The following is a 22,257-nucleotide window of genomic DNA, read 5'->3' on the forward strand; positions in this document are numbered from 1 at the left end:
TCTGAATGCCATAGCTCTGGGATACTCACCATCATCCACTTAAAAAATGCATGAACAAGCTCTTGAGCTGGAGTTGAGAATTTTAATTATTTCTTCTTTTTCATGACACTGCATTTCCGGTCCCTTCCCCCAAAGAATTTCATCCTAGTGTATCTTTAAGATTTTGGTTCAAAATCCTTGAATTTCTACAATAAAAATATGAATATAAATTTTAAAATTTCTAATTTCTAAAATTTTCTGTGTTGAAAAGATTCAAAATATTTTTTAAAATCTTCTGTTTGAGCCTTTGTTACACTTATTATTAGTGCATAATTGACCAAAATAACATAAATATATTGGAAATGTCAATGTCTAAGTATTGCCTATAAAAAATAAAAATTTTTAATGAAACAAACAGTGGGGCTCTTTCCCAAGTAGTTTACATATCTGCAGATGGATTCTACCTCGCACTAGAACAGAAGAGTCTAGCATCAATACTAATCCAATTTTTTGTTTTTATCAATATAAATACTAAGAAAACTTATTCTTAAAAATAAATACATGGTCATGAAAAGAGTTTAACTAGCAGTATTACTCATTTCTTTCCGTTCTAAGTTATATATCAAAAAAATCACGTAATGGTTTATCACCAAAATGTATTTTTATTGATCTACCAGCTGATATCAGCACTTCCTACAATCTTTTAGAGCAAAAATTGGCAGCTACCTGACTTGCAAAAGGAATTGTTCCCTAGTTCCCTTATTTTCTACCGCAGAGTTTTTACACTCTGGAACAATGCACCATTATGGTTAAGATTCAGAATGGGTAAGGAGAAGGATAATTGTGAAAGGGAAGGTGTGAATGGAGAGCTGGTCTTTCTATTACAGGTGTTCCCAGAAGATCAATTTCAGCAGAGAACACATATGAAAGTAGAGAAACTGAATACCAATTTCCTTTAAAAAAAAAAAAAAAAAAGCCATGCTCTCCTATCCCCAGAAGGGCCTTTGCATTTCCATGTACCCCAGTGTTAAGACCACTGTCTTAAAGAACAGTCTTAATTAAATGTCTAGGTGTTCTGAAATGCCATTTTGCTCTGAGTCAGCCTCTGTTTCCTTATGGATGAGGTAATTTGTCTTTATTTTTATCACTCTCTTTCTTCATCTCAAAGTCTTCCTTAACAGGAGGGTCAAAATGGCGTTTGAAAATGAATCCTCCGTCTGGAGATCACTGGACCAAGGTCATTCCCTAACAAGTTCAGGACCAAGGTCATTCCCTAACAAGTTCAGGACGACATGCTCATGCTCATTACCATTGAAGACTGTGGGCTCTTTTATTGTATTTTATACTATTTTATTCCAATAGTAAGACTAAAAGATCGCCTTTAGCAATGTGGTAATATTGAATTTTCCAAGCTGGCAAGTTCCACCAATCATTTTCCCAGTGGTTGCTGAGTGGCCCCTTTTCTCCGAGCTGAGAGGATTCAGTCTCAAGTTCTTTGATGTGCTGGTGCAGCGAGGCTTGCCTGTGTGCCCAACCTGCCTTCTCTTGCCTCTTGCATAAGACTCCTCTCCGCCTAGTTTTATTTTTAATCAGGAAGCATGGATGTTTAAATCTATTGTGCTTAGGCTCGAAACTTTTTCTTTGGCATGTTTGTTAGTTAGAGACTTTGTGGTGGCTAACTTCAGAGAATTGATGCCCTCCTGGGTCATTAATTATTCCTCTTGTAGGTGAGGCATTTTCCCTACCTCCCTGCTCTTGAAATTCAATTACATAACAGTGCATGATGCTCAGCAAACTTCAAATCCCCAAGGGTGGCTTAGAAGGCATAAAAAGAGTATCGTTAAGACTGGAACATTGGTTTGGTGATTAGAAATGGATGGAATATTACATCTCACCTTTCTTTGACTTATCAAAGAAAAAAATAAAAGGTATGGAGCCTCCTAGGTTTCTGTTTTGACTTCTGAGCCATCTCCAGGTTGGAAAAACCAGGACCCATTCTCCATCCTGGAAAATTTTCTTCCAGACTTACCCCAAAAGTACCTCTGAACTCTCCCTCACAGATTCCTTTCCAAACCTGCTCGCCCTTGTCTTGGTTAAGGAGGAATTACTGAAGCAATGTATTTCAGTATTTCCAAGGACCAGAAGTATTTTTTTCTCAGAGCTGTGGCTAATCCTTTATAAGCTGTTCTGTTTTTCTATTTACCAGTATTAATACCTTTTCTATTACCTGCCAGATACAATGCACCCCAAAGCCTGTATCTACACAATAGTGAGGAGAAGGGAGAGCTGGTGGTTTTCTGGAGCATTTGACTAATTCCAAAGAATGCTGGCGTCCTTGTATCTCCCAACCCCTACCCCAAATTTGCTCGACTTGGCTTCATTTTGGTCAAGTGTGATCAAAGCCATCATTGGCTACTAATGACCTCTACATCTGTCAGATGGTGATGGGTAAAAATCTGGCTTTGGTACTTTGACTTCTCCTTCAGCCTTGAGGGGGTGGGGGGGCTTTGGTTGACAAAGCTATTCAGGGACAGTGAGCCCTAATCTGAATTTCCTTTTCTCCTTGACTAACTCTGCAAAAAACTGAGAAATACAGGAATTGTTCCAAGAACGAATCTCAGTTGCATATTTAATGGGAGAGAAAGTAAAACGTAGATGGCATGAGAAGGATATGCCTCTGCCGAGAACAATATTCCAGAGCCCCACTGCGACAAAGTTTGCCTAAAGAGAGCCTTACTTGTCTGGTCAGGGGCTCTGTTACCGGAAGTTCCAGAAGGAAATTACATTTAAAGCTATATACAATCATTAACTTGTAATGGGACAACGGAAAAGGCATGGACTTTAGAATCACACAGTCCTCCCTGGTAAACACCTTTGGCCCTTTTCTTAGCCTTTCTGAGACTCAGTTTATTCATCTGTAGGCAGGAATAATAAGTAGGTGGAACTTAAAGGGTTGCATGAGAATTAAATAAAAATGTACATTGCCTAACATCATGCCCAACATATTGTGTGTGCCAATTAAGGTTAATTCTTCTCCCCATCATCTCACCTATAGTACAGTAAAGTTGGAGTTAATATAACATACATGAATGAATAAATTAAGAGAGAAATTTCAATATGCATAAGAGAAATCAAGCTATGATTCAATTCATGGGTTATCTAGTCATTAAATACTTATTGTGCACATTCTCTATGGCAAATATGCTGAAGAGAGGGGCAAGGGGCAGTTCAGGACAGAGAGGCAGTGGAGATGTAAAGATATTAATGCAAAAAAACCCCACCAAAAAACAGCGTCCCTTTACATTCAGGAGACAAGAAAAGACGTGTAAACAATTTATGTTGTTTGTGTGAGTTAAAGTAATGGACACAATGAGTCCTGTAGATGAAATCAAGCTCTGACAGTTAGCCAGCCTTCCAAGCTTCCCATTGATTTTTAATATCTCTTTGGATTTAGACTTGTCTGGATTTGAACCCTGACTCTAACTAGCAGCCTAATCTTGGATAAGTCACTTTACCTCCCAAGGCATTTCCCCACCTGGGAAATGGGAATAATGGTCTCTCCCTACGAAGATTTTAAAAGATAATATATATGAAAAACCCTAATAATCAGTCATTGGCGTTATATAATTCATGATCACTTTTCAAAGACAGAACACGGGTAGGGGAGGTAAGGCAATCCTGGGCCATTTTATTCCTTAGTATCAAATCTAGCAAAAAGTTATGGGAAGAAATTGCAGACTAATGACTGTAAAGAACTTTGGGGATTCCTTCTTGATTTTAATTACCCATGCTACTGCTATCCCCTGTTACCACAGATAATCAAAAAGCGTAGTTAGCATTTGGCATAGTAACATGTCCTAGTGAAATAATGCAGGTTCATGTTTTTCTTCCTCATTAGATGAACAAATGAAGCAATTTCTTCTTTTTTTTCCCCCCCAGTGACAAAATGTTCCCGGCCTTTGGATTTGGTGCCAGGATACCCCCAGAGTACACGGTGAGTAGAGATCCTTTGCTGTAGCTAAAGGATAACTTGGGTTTATCCTTTGTTCAGGAGTTCACTCTTTTGGTCCTTGATGAAATTATGTAAGTAGAGCCAAAAAACTCAGAAATGGTCTTCAGAACCAGTGAGATTGGCTCACTGGAGCCTATCTTTTGATAAAGCTCAATCTCCTGTATTCTGGATGGGTCCTGTCAGAGGTCCAGATGAAGGGTCCCATTGTTGACCTTCTTAATAGATATGGTCGGAGACTGAGAAAACACTCAGGAAGTTGATCTCCACTGGCTCAGAACCTATGTATTCAGGTCTCCCCCAGAGAAAGGTCCTTACTGACAATGCCAATGGTGACAGTTCATGACAAGGATGTCTACAGACTCCCTCATTCGGAGTCTCTGAGCACAAGGCCTATGTGGGGGAGAGACACAGCAAAGTTCTGAAGGAGAACCACTCTGACTTCGACTACTGGGAAGCTGAAAGGTTTCTGTGGAAACACTGGAGTGTTATTTGATACTGATTTGTCATGAACAAGGAAGGCAAAGATTGTGAAGAGAGATTTGCACTGTAGTGGAGCTGACGCAGTGTGCTGTGGTATACCAGAAGCTCCTGTGGGACACTGTCCACAGAGAACTCCATTCCCACAGGTAGAAGGGCCTTGGAGAGACAAGGTCCCTACCCCAACCTCACCAATTCCTCTGAGGTACAAGCTAAGTGAAAGCAATACTGCTCAGTCATCAGTTTCTCTTTTACTGATTGAGTGGCAGAGCAAGAGAAAAATGCTGATGTTTGCTCCCACATCAGAGCTGTTAGACCAAGGGTCTTCCCCTCCTGTGTCCTTTTTGTTAAAAGGAAATCCATATCCCTATTACTGCTAGAGTGAGCAGTGGATGGAGTGGCATGTCTCTCTGACCTGTCCTCTTTCTCGTTTTCCTTATATGCCACACTGTCTTCCCTGCAGGCATGACTACAGAATTCTAGAAGCGTTTGTTGGAAATTGAGCACATGGAAAGGAAGAACATAGAACAGGAGCTGCTGACTGCTGGCCTGTAGACATTATTCAGGCCACAAATGTATTATATCTGACACAAAAAGAATTATGCAATTTCATATACAATGTCAGTTTCTTGCTTCTCCAGAAAAACTAAAAGACCTGGCAACACTAAGATTAAAAGGTTACACATAAAAGAATTAGCCAGAACTGAGGAGATGCAGTCTGTTTAGATGGGGTATCAATTCCAGAATGTGGGCAAATGGGTGTCAACCTTTTTCCCAGAGCTGCTGAGCTTTGAGAATGAAATGCACCTCAAAAATCACCAGTCCATGGGGCATCTGGGTGGCTCAGTTGGTTAAGCATCTACCTCTGAAATCTGAGATTTCAGCTCAGGTCATGATCTCAGGGTCATGAGATCAAGCCCTGTGTCGGGCTCTGCACTCAGCAGGGAGTCTGCTTGAGATTCTCTCTCTCCCTCTGCTCCCCCCCCCAACCTGCCATCTCTCTCTCTCTCTCAAATAAATAAATCTTTAAAAAAAACAAAAGCATAAAAACAACCACCAGTCCAACTAGCAAGAGATGCTTGAGCGTTCTCCCTCTCATCCCCACCGGGTAGTCTCCTGGTCTCAGCTGGCCCAGCAGGTGTGCAGTACACTTGTTTCAGGCCCCTCTTTTCTCATCTATGACATCTGCCTGGCCCCGCTCCTGGAGTAACTCATCTTCTTGCTGAAGTCCTCAAGCTCACCTGATCCCTTGGCTCCATGCTGCCTGTCAGCTAACTTATTCTTCCTGCTGCCTTAACAGGCATCCCTCCCATATCTTCATTGCTATTCTCGAAAAGTCATGCAAATGCCCCTTTTCCATGCCTAATTTCCCCTCGGCCCTGACAGGCACTGATGGTCTCAGTCTGTCGGATGCCCCCAGAGAGTTTATCACAATTGACTTCTTTAGGATAAAATGTCAGAGTTTGCCTTGAAACTGAGCCACAAGCACCTCTGTCTTAGTTTGCACTCCCTCGGGAATAGACCTTGAGACAAGAACTTGGATGCAAGTTGTTTATTTGAGAGGTGAAGGAAACCTCAACAGAGGGTGGAGAAATGGGGGGAAGTCCACATAGGGTATGCTCACAAGCCAGTTACCACTGTGGGCAGCTGGAACTTAGTTCTGCTGGGGGCCCCAGGGAGATAGTGTAGAGCATGCACAGAGCCCAAGAGACAAGAGAGCTGGGGTACTGATACACCATAGCCTGTCATCCAGTGAGTGATTAAGGGCTGCTCCCCAGCGACATTAGTTTCCCAACACTTTCAGCTAGGCAGGCAAAGCAGGCTTAGGAGGCCTGAGAAAGACTTAAGGTAAATAAAGCAGGCAAGATGATTGGAAGTCAGCTGCCTTGCCTGGAAGTGCTCAGGGCAAGGAAATGTGGGGTAGGGCACCGATACTAAGAAAGGAGGGGCCTTTTAACACAATGACCTATCTTCTAGCCCCCAAAAGTGTCAATGCTTGGAAACAGCCTTTGAAATGGAAGTCTCTGTATAATTCCAAATGATCCAATACGTCCAGGTACCGGCACATCCCTCTCGTTTTATCAGGTTTTAGAAACGAAAAAGTAAACAGTATCTTTTTTGACCTTATGCATAGGTCCTGCCAGGTAGAGGAAATTGTGTTGGAAGAGTAAAAGGTGTATTACTTTATTACTTTTCCAAGAGTAAAGTCTATTTGAACCTGTGTGTATGTGAAAATCCTTCTGCCCTATATTTCTGCATATCATGTTAGAATGGTTCTTAAATGTCAGCAGCTTAGCTGGAGCCTTCACAGCCATCACCATGTTGGGCAGACAGCTTGCATTATTGAGCTATCATTGTTTTTATCACTGGGTCCAAATAGAGCTCAGCCAAACCTAAGCCTCCAGGCTGTGGCCAGTTCTATCTGGAAGCTATTTGGAGTTACATTTTTCAGAAATCTTTTCTTCGATTTCTTTTTTATTTGCCTTATTCTCCTCTCCTGCCAGCATTTATCTGATTCTAGAAAGTCGTCCTGTCACCTCAACTCCACGGGGAGCTTAGAATTCACCCTCCATCTCAGATTGATTGTGTAAAGGCTTAAAATGGTTCCTGCTGCTTAACACATAATGAATGTAATGGGCATTTGTTTGCAAACTCTAAACCCCAGTGCCTCCTTACTGGATTAAAGTTATAATTCTCCTTTCTTGCTTTTTAAAATTTTAATTGGTGTCTAGGTCTCTCACGACTTTGCAATCAACTTTAATGAAGACAACCCGGAATGTGCAGGTAAATCACACATAAAAGCACGCCGAGGTCTCACAGCCCTTCCGTGGGCACCCTTCCCGTTTCAGTCTCTCTGCTCTGACGCAGTGTGTCGGTTAGCTACAGTCATCTGTCCACAGCAGAGAAGTAGGCTTTCTGGATCCCTGCTACTCCAAAGGCAATGGAGAGTCGTTAACGACAGAGCAGAAAAATAGCTACAAAAGACAGAATGCAGAAGATGTCTTGAGCTTACAGCAAGAGGTTGATACCGATTCTGGATTTCTCTGGCCGAAAAAACGTGGGGGAGAAATTTACCCAATGGGCAGTGATTAGCTACCCCTCTCTCTGGTTCCCAAGTTTTCATCAGGTATTTATTTATCACAACTTCCTCTCTGTGAAGGAATAAGGAGGAGGGGAAACATGGCACGCATTTGACACTTTCAGCGTGCTGGCAAAGGATATGACTTCAAACAAGTAGCTTTATGGTTTTATGCCAGAAAGAGCCTTCTTGAAGGCTTTGGTCAGTGTTGCATTATTTCCAGCTAGAAATTCCTCAACATATTCCATTAAATAATGATGGTGAAGCTATGTACACGTGGCTCCTATGGGTGGCCCAGGGTGGTATACACTGGAGGAGACTCAGCAGGTAGTGTGAAAACGAGAGAAACATTAAATCTGACTTACCTGGCGGCTGAGAGCACAGCCCTTAGATAGACCCAGACGAGACCTGGTCTGGAATCTAGAGAGTACAACTAACATGCTGTGTGACCGGAGGCAGATCATTTAACCTCTCTGAGCCTCAGTTTCTTCACCTATAAAAGGGTGTATAACATCTATTTCATTGTGCTATGAGCATCTAATGAAATCATGTGTAAAGTGGGACTTCAGGGAGAAGTTTGTGGAAATGGTTGTTTTTGACTTGAGCTTTTAAAGAGAATGATTTCAGCAGGAGTGTAGGCAACACCAGCGATGTGGTATTTTCTTTCTTTCTTTCTTTCTTTTTTTTTTTTTTTTTACCTTAAGGATATAAATGTGTTGTTGATAAGGACTATTGGGGGCAACTGAATGCTTTATTTCTGTGTGTGTTTGATTACACCTATATTTGAGGGGACTACTGAACTACTGATCTTTGCCACTTTCACCTTAGGAATTCAAGGAGTTGTGGAAGCCTATCAGAGCTGCCTTCCTAAGCTCCAGCTTTACGGTCCTACCAACATCGCCCCCATCATTCAGAAGGTCGCCAAGTCAGCATCAGAGGAGACTAACACCAAGGAGGCATCGGTAAGGAGAGGGCTGGTCCTCCTGTTATGGGTGTTTACCTGGATATTGGCCATAGCACCCATCCCACTCTGACAATAAATCCAAACATTTCTACCTGTGTGAGTTTGGGCAAATGCCTTAACCTTCCCCTGTCCTCAGTCTCCTCATCTGAGAAATGGAGGTAATCATACCCAGTTCTGCTGGGTTATTGTGAGGCTTGGAGATGACACATCTCAAATGTCTGCAACATTACCTGAACACAGGAGACACTCAACAAGGGAAGCTTCTTGAGTCACCAGAGTATAGATCATACTCACCTCACGTTCCTGGGGGAAGAAGAAACTGTCCAAAAACAAGCTTCCTTTCCAATGTACCCATACTATAGATGAAAGCAAAGTAAAACAATGGATGAGTCAGTCCCCTGGTGGTCAAATGTGACAACACAAAATGTCATGGCAAAGATTTGTTTCACATTCTGTTCAAGGTTTTCTTAAGAGAAATGCAAACCAAGGCAACAAGGCCAAACAGTTTGGTTTTTGCCCCTAAAATTTTAGAGTTAAATATGTTACCATAATAACTTTTTTATATTTCATTTTTAATGATACCAATATATTTCTTTTCTAGATTTCTTAATTTTTTTTTCAGATTTAGTAGAATATTACCGATGTCTGAAATTTTCTCTAATTTTATCCTGGGTTCCAAGATACTGCATTTGCATGAAGATTATATACTACTCCCTGCTCTGCTGACATGAACTCATCCAAGCTCTTTGCGCTGTACCCAGGTTCTCAGCCGTCCTCATATTAGAATGGATGGAGGACCATATTCATATCTGATGTCAGCCTCCTGGGTGCTGGGGCACATCCCCTCTCAGTTATCCAAGGACGTTGACCTAACAGTTATGTTGCCCTTCTCACCTTATCATCTATTCCCCTTTCTACTAAAGACTCATTCCCATTAGCAAATAATACCTATTTGAATTAAAATCTCTCCCTTGATACTAGTTTTTCCTTTAGCTACTGTCTCTTACATTACTCTCCTTCAAAGCACAAGGAGAGACTACCCTCACTGTCTCCATCCACCCATACCAGTCAGACTTACCTCCCCAACATTTGTCTGAAAATCATACTTCTTAGAGTCAATGGCACCTCCATCTTGCCAAACGTACAGAGGCCGTGGAGCAAATTTGAACCCTCACAGATGCAAGATTTAGAAATAAGGGTTGGACAGGATCAATATTTCTCTTTTTTTTTTTTTCCTTTTTCCTTTTTTTCATCACCAGAACTTCAAATTCAAACCCTTCAAATGATAACTTGGCTCAGAAACCCAACATATAAAGTAGATTTTAAGAAAATAGACTGTTCTTGCTAAATCTGGACTAGGGATGGGGTTCAAACTTGGCTGTTCTCCTTTACCTCCTTTATCCTCAAGAGCATCCAAGGTATCCCCAGGGCCCCCTAGAGCCCAGTTTGAAAACTGAATGATCCCAACTTTTGTGGAATACTTGGAACCACAAGAATAAAAAGAGAGCATGGCTGACATGGGTCTGGATTCTGGCCTGATACAATTCAGCAGGAGTTTTTGACCATGACTCACTCCCCCAAGGTCAGGTGGGTCTGCTCTGAAAGGACAGGTCAGGAATCGGTGGAGGAAGCATCTAATCCACACAGCCCCAAATAATTTACCCTATAGGCCAGAAACACTGTTTTTCCGCAGAGATTTTCCCTGCTCTTTGAAGAGCGCATGGTCCAGGGCCCCTTGTCATCACGGATTGCTAAGGGTTCTAAACTGGAACCTCTTTGGCAGGTCGGGCAGGGAGTCTATGGCTGTCAGATTTTCTTCTCGATTTTTGTGGAACTCTTGTACAAATTAAAAACAAAAACAAAAAATCCCCTTCTTATCTAAACAGGACTTCATGTTCATTCAAAGACAATAATATTTCATCTGTGAGCATTTTCTAGCCTGACTTCAGAAACAACTACTACTCCTCATTTTATTGGAAGTTTCCATCAGGATTTCAGTCCAGCAGTCTGCAGAATGTTACCGTTAGCTAGATTGAACCTTGAAGGGTCAGGTTCTAGAATCCTGACAATCTCTTCAGATCAGAGGTTTGGGACCTTTTTTGTTCCATGAACACCATTAACAGCTGGTGAAGTCCATCACCCCTTCTCAGAAATGCTTTTAAATGCACAGAATAAAATATATATTATAAATAAACCACATATATTGAAATGCATTCAGCAAAATGTTTTTAAATGTGGCTAGGAAGCAATGATAAATATAGCAATAAAATGCTTCTTTTATGAACATTAAATTATGAGAACCAGTAACTAGCCTAATAATTCTGTAATTTCTAAGTAGTGCTGATATAAATGATGTAGTAAGATATTTGCCGTCTCTATAATATAACAGGAAAATATTCTGTGATTTTTACTGGCGACTAGGTCACAAGCACAGTTAAAACTAATTGTATTTGTTGATTATAATTGAAAAAATATATAAATTTTACTTAGAGGTTAGTGAAACTACAATGTAATTTACCCCAAGTTCACAGACTGTCTGAAATCTTTCAGTAGTCCACCGGCCCAGGTCAAGAATCCCTGCTCTAGGGGTTCCTGGCTGGCTCAGTTGGGAGAGCCATACTCTTGATCAAGCTACCTCTTGATCTCAGGGTTATAAGTTCGAGCCCCCTGTGGGTGTAGAGATTACTTAAAAATAAATCTTTAAAAAATAAAATAAAATCCCTGCTCTAGATGAAAAGTCACAAACTGCATTCTATAGCGTGTTTTTCAATGGCTTGCAAGCTAAGAATGGCTTTTGCATTTTTAAATGGTTGGAAAAAAAATCCAAAGAAGACTAATAATTTCATGGCACGTGGAAAGTGTATGACATTCAAACTTCAGTATCCATCAATAAAGTTTTATTCGAACACAGCCGTGCCTGCTCATATTAAGTGTTGAATATGGCTTTTCTCACACTACACTAGTAAGGTTAGGTTGTTGGACAGAGATCACTATGGCCCGCAAATCCTAAAATATTGATTATTGTCCCTTTACAGAAAATATTTTCCCAACCCTGTCTCCAGAGTATTTCAACTCTAAAGTTTCTTGACGTCGTAGTGCGGCTATCAGGTGTTTTGTTATTGCAGGCATTGAGCAGGTAGGGGCGATCTATCCCCTTGGACCACAAAGACCAGATCAAATGGGAGTTGGAGGGGGGTGGAGAAAGGAGGAAGAGGACACAGAAATACGATTCACGCAAGTGCCCATCTGCTTATGAGTCAGAAGTGGTCTCCCTCCAGGTGTGGCATCCACCTGGCCTTCTTTTTTTTTTTTTTTTTTTTAAGATTTTATTTATTTATTTGACAGAGATAGAGACAGCCAGCGAGAGAGGGAACACAAGCAGGGGGAGTGGGAGAGGAAGAAGCAGGCTCATATCGGAGGAGCCTGATGTGGGGCTCGATCCCAGAACGCCGGGATCACGCCCTGAGCCAAAGGCAGACACTTAACCGCTGAGCCACCCAGGCGCCCCTCCACCTGGCCTTCTAAGGTGTACCGTGGGCAGGGTGATTTATGATTCTGCTGTATTCTACACTCCTTCCCTCTATCCCCAACCACCAAATTGCCTCCTTCTGCCCCTTCTATGTACCTTCCTAGCCACACCATCAGGTCATCCTACTGAAACTTTCCTCCAAACCCCCAGGCTACCAGGCCACCTTTTTTGTGACTGTATAAGACTCAAAGGGCATGGATATGGATGCATAAGTACAACTCCATTGGTTGGTTAGCTAGAACTAGGTATGGGTAGCCAATTAATGGACATGGAACAGAATTAGTCTTTATATTAAACTATATGGAAAACATTTAGAACATGTGGCTGTCTTCATCATAGTGTGAATTTCTGTTCCCTCCAGTTGCACTTTTGACATGTTATTTTGTTTAAAATAATTTTTTCAGACTTACAGAGAGAAGCGGAACCTTCAACACTAATAGCCTGTGTGCAAACTTTTAAGTATGATTCTCAAAACCGGATGTTTTCAGAATGTGGCTATTCTGTTCAGCCTTTCTTCTTTGAAATATGGCAACTTGAAATGGCTTAATAATCCCACATTTACTGCAGATGTTGGGCATATTGCAAAAAATTGCATCAGATTGGCGTCAGTTGGCATCCCAGTGCCCTGCTTCCCTCCCATCTCTTAGTAGATGCTATCACAATGCCACTCACAGCTAACAACAGTGATGACTTCTGATGGCCTTCCTTCTCCAGACCCCATAGACAGTCCTAAGCCCTCCCTGTGCTGATGGCTACTGAATGTCTTCTCCAGCCTCGCTCTCAGATGAGCCACCTGCCAGCCTATGCAGGTGGAAAAAGGCCAGCCAGGCTGCAGGCAGGGAGCTGGGACTGGCGCAAGAAGCCACAGGAGCTCAGCGTCCACAAGCACACTCACACTAGACCATGGTGTATGGCCTTCGGGGGAAGAGGCAGCAGCCTACACCCTCCACCAGCAAGGCTTTAGACTAGTGCTGTCTGCTAGAAATATAATGGAGTTGTATATACAATTTTAAATTCTCTAGTAGCCACGTGTTTAAAAGTTAAAAGAATCAAGGGAATTAATTTTAATCATATATTTTATCTAACCCAGTATAACCAAAATATTCTCATCTTAATATGTCTTCCATACAAAAAAAATTATTAATAAAATATTTTAAATTCTTTCTTCTGTACTCAGACTTCAAAATCCGTATGTATTTTATACTCACATCACCTTAATTTGGGTACTAAATTATCACTGCAAATACTTGATCTTTATTCAGGTTTTATATATTAATAGTTGAGGAACTAGAGTCACATACCTGAGTTGTTCCAAACGTATTTAAAAGGTTTCCAATAACTGAATCAAGTCTTCATTTTGAAAGTTAAATCTAAATTCATAAAAGTGAAATAAAATTCGAATTCCAGTGCCTCTGTTACTCTAGCCACATTTCAAGGGCTCAGTAGGCACGAGGAGTTAGTGGCTATTGTATTGGGCAGTGCAGCTGCGGACTCGGAAAATTCCCCCAGCTGAAGAGGATGGGATAAATGGTCTAGTCCCACTCCTCAGGAGATGAAGGGGTGTAGACCCAGAGGGGGTAAGAGTTTTTCTAGGAACTCAGAGAGTGAAGCCTTTGACACCAGCCCCTCCTGACTCCCCTCTGCTGCTCTGTCCACCACACTGGGCCGTGTAACGGTCACTAAGGTGATTCTTAGAATTAACCCACAATTGCTATGCCTGCACTGAAGCTCCATCCATCATAGCCTTAAGTCTTTAGGGCTGTCAACACGAGACTCACTAAAGTCTGTCAGCACGGTTGCTGTGGTCAGGACGCGGGGAAGCCGCCCGGGTGCATAATTGGTATTGTCCTTGTCTCCCCCACCTCCCCGTCCCCACGGTCATCTGGCCTCCGGTCACCCCCAGCAATACTTCATCCTCCTGATCCTCACCGACGGCGTCATCACCGACATGGCCGACACCCGGGAGGCCATTGTCCACGCCTCCCACCTCCCCATGTCGGTCATCATCGTCGGGGTGGGCAACGCGGACTTCAGTGACATGCAGATGCTGGATGGGGACGACGGCATTCTGAGGTCACCCAAGGGAGAGCCTGTCCTTCGAGACATCGTCCAGTTCGTGCCCTTCAGGAACTTCAAACACGTACGCATATCTCTGGGGCTTCCCGTGGGAGAGCAGAACCACAGCAAGCTCACTCCCACATTTTCCTACCGGTGTTTGGGGTGAAGCAGTGCCAGCCGTGTCTGCCCGGGCCAGGCTGTCTCCCACCAGGATATGTAGAGCTTCACTCTTTGGAGAAAGACGTGTAACTCAAGTAATGGCTGCGGCAGCCAGCATTTCACTGGTGCTTGCCCTCATCCATGTAATTTAGGCTTTCTAGCGCATGCAGGGCTGCCACGGGCAGTCGGGCAGGTTGCTGCCTGCCTAAGGGTGCCTGGATGAAGTAACAAAGAGAAGCTGAAAGTCAGCCTGGGTTCTTTTTGTCAAGCCATGCACCCTGGGAGAAGCCTGTGTTTGCCTTGGAAAAGTACATTTTTGAAATGATAGTAACCTAAATCCTCTGTAAATATAAAGTAAGCAGCAGCAAAGATTTATTTAACTCATTAATGAGGGAGCCAGGAAGACAACAAAGCTAATTTAAAGGAGGGTATAAAATAGTTGATGAGGGTCTGTGGGGGAACATAGTGGGGCAAGTTTCCTAAGGCAGATTCAAAATTGGTTAATGGCCAAAAGGGTTAAAAAAATCATTGTCATCATCTTTACATTACCTTCTTTACTGGGTAGAAATCTCATCAGTTTTCTGCAAGCTAACATTTAGCTTTACAGTCTTGGATTCCCATCAATAATAAATACTGACTCAAGCAGTGTCACAGTCCCCAGATGGCCCTGAAGCAGGCCCAAGAGACAATGCTCTAGCACGGCACAATTTTTCAGCATTTCCAAATTTGGGATAATTATCAACTCCAGAGAAGAAGAGGCACCTTTAAAATTTACACAAAACCCTGCCCCCATGGGCTGCAGTGGCCCAAAGCAACACCTTCTCTGAGTCTCACAGAGGCTCCCTGTGTGCTGGTAGTGGCCCCGAAGAAGCCTTCGGAGCCTCCTCCAGCTGCCGCTGGGAGCCACGTAGGTCGTCACAGACAGTCCTCTGTGTTTTCTTGTTCTATGCCCCTCGTGGAAGCCACTGCAGAGCAGAGCAGCCCCGACCCCTGCTATCCACTGAGGCCTTGTCCCCTGCTCTGCTTGGGGTGCCGGCTAGCCTGCTCCCAGGGCTGGTACCTGAACTGGAGCTGCCCCAGCAGGAGGGAATTTCCAGAACCCTACAGTCCCCTTGGAAATGACAAGAGTCCCCTCCTTTCCATGCTGCAGAGACCCCTCTGTCACCTGGACCACTAATGCGATAAAGTCTGTTGTCCCTATGCCTCCAGGATCCCTGCTGCGAATGTCCTTCGCTTCTTCTCCAGCCCCTCCGTGCTCAGGCCTTGAAATCAGTTACTTAAGGTCAGGGGGAGGAAGGGACAGGCACTGTGCCATCCACTTTGAGCTTTCCCTCCTGGCATTTTCTAGAAAAGCCTTTCTCCTCAAGCCCAAAGCCCTCATTCAAATGAATCCCTTTCACTATCCTAGCCATTTTATCAGATATGTCCAGAAATATCTGAATCCCAATTTGGGCTCAGGCCAGGACCCCGGCTACGCTGGGTAAGGCAAGAATAAGAGCGGAAGGATGGCTGGATCGTCGTTGATTATCGCCAAGTCCCAGTGCCAACGTGAACCATAGTTTGCTGCCTTCTTGGGACAAGGCTTTAAAGCAAACATTCAGGTAAATAACGAGCCCAGCAGCCTCCAGTGAACCCTACATCTCTTGGCCTGCTGGGACCGCTTAGCGAGCTCCCTGAACGCTCCAGGGCCCCTGAACAATAAGGTATGGCTCAGAGCCGTACTGCCACATAGTTGCGATTCTCCTTCTGAGGACTGTGTGCGATGAGCAACATTAAAGGAGCCTAAAATCGATCCCTAGCTACAGTGTTGAAGGCAAAGGAGTTCCAAGTAACACCCGAGCCCCCAGCAAGCCCAACGGCAATAGCGTGGGTGAGGGGCTAGCTGTGCCACCACTGCCCCCCTTCAATTTGCCTGAGGGGGTGTTTCCAAATGAAACCACTTGCTAAATAAAAGAGGCTCACAAGCCCTCAGGTCGTCTGCAGGTGGACAGCAAGGAGTGGTATCCACTGTGTGGAGGGATGTGCTAGAAGAGGCGAAATTTGCTGCAGTTGTGTTCATCAATGAAGTGACTTCCTTGCACAATAACCAAGGTGGGGAGAGGGGTTGTTCTTCCAGATTTTCACGTCCTGCCCCATTTTGTCAGCCAGGCAGAAGTAGCCACATCACCGACCACTACCCATAACTTTGCATGAGTGAAGACGGGTCAAAGAGCTCACTGTCTGCGAGATGCATGCACTTCCCCAAACCGCTGTCTTTCTGTCCCTGCATGCACGCACACGTGCAAACACACACACACGCATCTGTGTGCTACAGCAATGCTGCAGAGCCATGCACGCTCCTGCCTCTCCCCAGCCTCCTCCTGTTCCTCAAACCCTCATGGAGCGCCCGCTGTGGGTGCGCCATGTGCTAGCCTGGGGCCGCGGTGAGGTGAGAAAGCCGTGGGTCCAGGCCTCAAGGAGCGTCCTGGAGAATTACACGGTTGGGACACAGGTGTCAGCAGAAAACTCCCATGCTAAGCGACCTGTGCAGGTTGAAAGGGGCTCAAATATTGCTGCAGGACTTGAGAGCAGAGAGGAGCTGCCGTGAGGAAACCCTCGAAGCTTGAGCTGGTAAGAGGAAGGACAGACCGTTGGTGGGCAGGGAGTTAGGGGGGCCTCGTCAACAAGGGAAGCGCCCTCCCCCCAGAGCAAGGGACTGGGGTCCTGCTTGCATGTGTCTGCCACGCAGTCTGCAGCTGCTTTGTGTGTAACAAAAACAACAGCAGGAGCATATCACGCCCCTTCTCTTCATGGACTTCAGCCTAGAGTTTGAAAACCATACCGTTATCCAAACTTATCTACTCTGAATTCAATGCACAGTAAATAAAATGGAAGGTGAGCTAACATCCTTTCCTATAAGCCAGCAACCCATGAATTGCCTCCCTTTGCATGATAACTCAAAGCTTTGAAGTGGACAGGTGCAGACTCTGAGCTGTGTGGCTCCGGGCAAGCTATTTAACCTTTCTGTGCCACAGGCTTTCATCTGTAAAACTAGACAAATGACCACTCAGGAGAAGAGTAGAGGTGGTGCCTATATAAGGCTTAGCAGGGCACCTGGGCTCGCAGGTAGTTAATCAACACAGCTGCTAATACCAGCTGCTTTCACGTTGTTGGCCTTTTCCCAACCAGATAACGCCCCCAAGCCCTAATCGCCCACCAGACCCACCAGCCCGGATATGCAAAGGACTGGGAGAGTCATTTAGAAACTGTGCTGTCTAAATACAGGCACAAATAGCTACCTGGGGCGATTTAAAATTTAAATTAACTAACATGAAATAAAATTTAAACTTCAGTTTTTTCAGTCACACCAGCCACCTTTCAAGGGCTTGGTAATCGTGTGTCTAGTGACAACCGCATTGGACAGGGCAGATAGAGAATATTTCCAGCACTGGACCAAGTTCTATTTGACAGCGCTGTTTAGGCATATCGTTGGCTTCACATAACAGTAAATGCATCTTACCGTGGATCGCACAAGTGGTTCTTAACCAGGAACAATTCTGGCTACATCTGGAGACATTTATGATGGTGACAGCTTTGGGGTGCTATTTGCACGTAGTGGGTAGAGGCCAGGAATGCTGGTAAACATCCTATACTGCTCAGGACGGTTCCCCACCCCAAGAATTATCTGGCCCAAAATGGCAATAGTGCCCAAACTGAGAAACCCTAGATTGTATAAAGACAAATATGTTGTTCTTATGTAACTCGAAGTTAGGGACTGGTAGCTGCCCACATCGTTTTTTCAGTGATTTGATAGTATCAGGGAGAGCACTTGGTGAGTCCCCTTGCTGTTTGCTCATGATGATAAAACAGTTGCCAGAGCTCCAGGAATTATGCTCTAGTTCAAGGAAAAAAGGAAGCGGAACGGGAGGCAGCCAACCACGTTGGCTTGGCTCCCTCTAACCAAGAAAGAAAAGCTTTCCAAGAAACATCCTTACATCTCGAAGGATGAGATGGGGTCATATTGGGGTGCCTGGCTGGCTCTGTCAGAGTGAGGGACTCTTGATCTCAGAGTCATGAGTTCAAGCCCCATGTTGGGCGTGGGGCCTTCTTAAAATAAAAATTTTAAAAAGAAAGAAATGGGATCATATGGCCATCCCTAGGTGCAAGGGAGCCTGGGAAATTAAGTCTTTGGCTTTCTAGTCTTTATATGAGATGTGGCCAGAGAGAAAACAGCAAGAATGACTTTCATAGCTAGCCCAGTGTACATGTGGACCATGTCCTAACCCACAACCCCGAGCAGACATTTATAAACTAAAAGAGTATTCGTGGATGCCAAGTGCCCAACATGCGAGGAATCTTTGACATGTGAGGGGTCACTTTAGAAAAACTCCTCACTGTGTTTTCAGATTGTTTTTACAATATGTGTCTCTCTTTTGAGCCTCCTAAAAACTGTAGATAAAACCATCCCTATTCTTTGCTATTTTGCCTCTGAGAACGCTGGCGCTTAGCCAAGTCGAACGGCTGAGTGGCAAGCCACGTGAGGAAGGAAAGAGCAAGAAACCAGGTCATTCGGCCCCTAGTCTAGCCCTTTCTTTCCTTTGCTGAGGAATCTCAAACACTCATTAACTGGTCCCTCAGCTAAAAGTTTTCAACTTCAATAATAGCTAATAATGAGACTCGGACAATTTTACTTGCCCAGGGATTAGAAATTAGTACCGAATGCCAGAGCCAGAAGTCAGATCCAGCTCTGCGGGACTCCAGAGTCCACGAAGAATACCAACCTCCACCTTCCTCTGCTCCAAATCATGCCGTGGGGTCATAGTACTGGTAGAGTAAAGGCTGCATTAACTAGTGGTATTCAAGACCCTCCATCACCTGGCCTCAAGCTTATTTTCCAACTAATATCCCAACAATCCTGCATCCTCAACACACACACAAACACACACACACATTCTTTAGCCCCATCATATGACTCACTGTACCTAGAATGATTGAATGTCGTTCCCCTTCTCTACATTTTAAAACATGCCCAACTTAAACACCACCTCCCCTTGGAAGCCTGCCATGATTTCCTCTAAGATGACTTACTCTTTTAGTTTTCTGTGCTCTGGCCCCAGGGTGTTCGTGACTCTAGAGCACTGCTTCTCAAATTTCAGTATACATAGGAATCACCCTAGGGCATCGAGTTAAAATGCAGATTATGATTCAGTAGCTCTGGGATGGGTCTAGCATTGTATATTTCTATTAAGTTCCCGTGTGATCTGATGCTGCTGGTCTGTAGCTTGTATCATGTTCATTTGGCCACACCAGGCTCCCCTCTCATGATTATAACTTCTTTAATGGCAAGAACCACAAACCCATAAACCCTAGCACTGTGCCTGAAATTGAATGAAATTGGGGAAAAAATTTAAAGAAAATTCATTCTGCCTTCCAAGTTTCACCCATCTTCAGATGTGAATAGTTATATATTTTGAGATAGGCATGGAAAAATATAATTATGAAATAAAAAGTTCGTTTTCCAACAATCTGACAATTCTCACCTGGAGTAGATGTTCAGCAAATATCGAATGAATGAATGAATGAATGAGTGGGAGAGAAACTAGCTGCTCAGAGCAAGACTGCGGTCTTTTAGGCTGATTCCAGATCAGATTCCTTTGGCCAGGTGCCAAAGTCACGGTGATTTCTTCTTCCCTGCAGGCATCTCCAGCTGCCCTGGCAAAGAGCGTGTTGGCTGAAGTCCCAAATCAAGTTGTGGACTATTACAACGGCAAAGGGATTAAGCCAAAATGTTCGTCGGAAATGTATGAGTCTTCCAGGACACTCGCACCCTGAACTCCACATACTTTTACAGAGTTCTGAAATACTATTCCTGCTAATATTTAATACTTCTACTACTCCTGTACTTAAAAAGACACACACATGTACACATTTAAAAAATAGCACGTTTTGGTGATTTTTAACTGACAATTTTTTTTGCATGTGTAGCCCTGAGGCCTGGATCTGTTAAGCTCTTGTATTGTTAAAGACTTTTTACAAGGAAACACGAATAATTGTAACTTACTCTTTACATTACAGCATGTCGCCTTGAAATAAAATGTTATCCGTATCCGTTTTTTATACAGGTTTGTTGAAATTTTGCTAAATTTCTTATTATCTTTACACTGTAAAGCATTTTGACACATTTATTGAACGTTGGTAGCCAAAACATAATTTGGTTTTATCTGCTATAGGATGAGAGACTTTTCAAAATGGCAGATGCATGGACTGTATTTTGCATGTTTAAAATAAAAAAAAAGAAAAACCACACTGTTTTTGCAATTGTTATCTATAATCCCTCCCCGCTAAGAATGATCTCTTTATTGAAGAAGAAGTTTACCCACCTAGACATAGTCTTCTAGAAGTGGGTCTGGGGCACCTAGCCCAGTACCTCTCAGACTTTACTGTGCACATGAATTACCCGGGGATCTTATAAAAAATCAGACTGCGGTGCAACAGGTGTGCATGGGCCTGAGATTCTGCATCTCTAACAAGGTCCCAGGTGATGCCATTGCAGTCCACACTTAAGAGTACTGAGGTTCCAGACTCTAGGGTGTCGCCCCAGAGACCATCTGACGCAGGGAAGCACCTAGTCTGCTTGAGAAGGGCACTTCTCCCCTGCCAGTAGCACAAAAGTCCCACTGTCTCCAAGGTGGGACTAGAAAGTAGTGAGACTGATTCCAGAAGCTGCATACCCCCCATCAGTCTCACTGCTTTATAGTCACACCTCTTCCTTAAACAGACTAGGGAGCGTTCCTCCTCGCCAGCCTCTGCCCTCTCAACGGAGGCATCACACAACCCCAGTGGGAGTGGGTCCATTTTTATGTCAACCCCGAGGAATGACCTCAAAGCGTCTTCGTTGGGACCACAACCACGGAAACTCGTCCAGGGCAAATGGCCGTGCGGTATGGCTCCCCAGAAACCTGGCCCGCCAAGTTGATCTTTAAGCTTAGCGTGGGGCTTCTCGTTGCCTCTTTTTATCACTCCTGAGAGAGAATTCTATTAGCAGAAATAGCTAGGATCCTTGTTTTGCATGGAGGTGTTTTGTTTTGATATGAACTGGCCAGTCTTGAGCCAGAAGAATGAATGTTTCACTTGTGTAATGTTCTCACAGAGAAACGGACAAGTGTTTTGCAGGTACAAAGGCACAGGAGGAACTTATTTTTGGTGAGAGAGAGATAGGGAAGTAAATCACAAGGCAAAGTAGATCCGTTTGTTGTTTGTTGCGGGAGGAAGTATTAATAAGCAAATCAAATGCCTTGTATGATTTCCAGTGTTATAATTATAGATACTAACCTTGCAAATACATGTCAGCCAAATGCACAACATTTTGGGAATGATGGTATAAAAAATGTATGACTGAAAAAAATCATAAATATTAAACTGTATTGTTTTATGAATAAATTGGGTACTTACAAAATTTTTTCTGGGAGTTATAGTCTTGTTTCTCCTTTCAAAGCAATTCGCTAACGGTGACTTATTTCATGTAGATGACATGCCCTCAGATTAGGACCAGCTCTTTCACAGTCCCATAGAAACAAAAGGATATTGTTTTTAACAAACAAGGGATTAAAATATGTAGGCTCTATTGTACAGAATTATCTGACGGTGGTTTCTAACCCCAAACCAGGACACGAGCTTCCATGTTGATGTACCTGGAACATAGTAAGCACTCAACAGATATTTAATGAATATAAAGAGATGACTAATTGAATGAAAGAATGAATGGACTTGTTAATGTGCCTCATGCTTGATCTCATATCTATTGTCAGTTTAACAGGTGAATTAAGTGGCTATGTCTGTCAATCAAAACGATGCACCATGTCATTCTCAATTATCTGTTGGGATCTGTTACATTCATGTCAGGATCCCTGGGATCTGTGAAATAGGGTGACAAGGACAGAGTCCAGCTTGCCTGGCCAGAAATTTATGGCAGTTTACTTCCCTTTTCATAGCCAGCCTGAAGCCCTGCTCAAAAGAATAAC

The 22,257-nt window shown here is 43.5% G+C and overlaps 1 protein-coding gene across 1 annotated transcript in view; it reads left to right on the forward strand.

Moving 5' to 3' along the window:
- The window catches only part of CPNE4 (copine 4), a 472,213-nt gene extending 451,674 nt beyond the window's left edge, over positions 1-20,539 (forward strand). Inside the window, exons 12-16 of the mRNA XM_026497018.4 lie at positions 3,919-3,973; positions 7,201-7,252; positions 8,376-8,509; positions 13,944-14,180; positions 19,934-20,539. Of these exons, the coding sequence (XP_026352803.3) occupies positions 3,919-3,973; positions 7,201-7,252; positions 8,376-8,509; positions 13,944-14,180; positions 19,934-20,068 (613 nt within the window). The 3' untranslated portion in view covers positions 20,069-20,539. The remainder of the gene's footprint in view (positions 1-3,918; positions 3,974-7,200; positions 7,253-8,375; positions 8,510-13,943; positions 14,181-19,933) is intronic.
- Positions 20,540-22,257: the final 1,718 nt, after the last annotated feature.

The sequence above is a fragment of the Ursus arctos genome, unplaced genomic scaffold (genome assembly GCF_023065955.2).
Source record: "Ursus arctos isolate Adak ecotype North America unplaced genomic scaffold, UrsArc2.0 scaffold_20, whole genome shotgun sequence".
NCBI lineage: Eukaryota > Metazoa > Chordata > Mammalia > Carnivora > Ursidae > Ursus > Ursus arctos.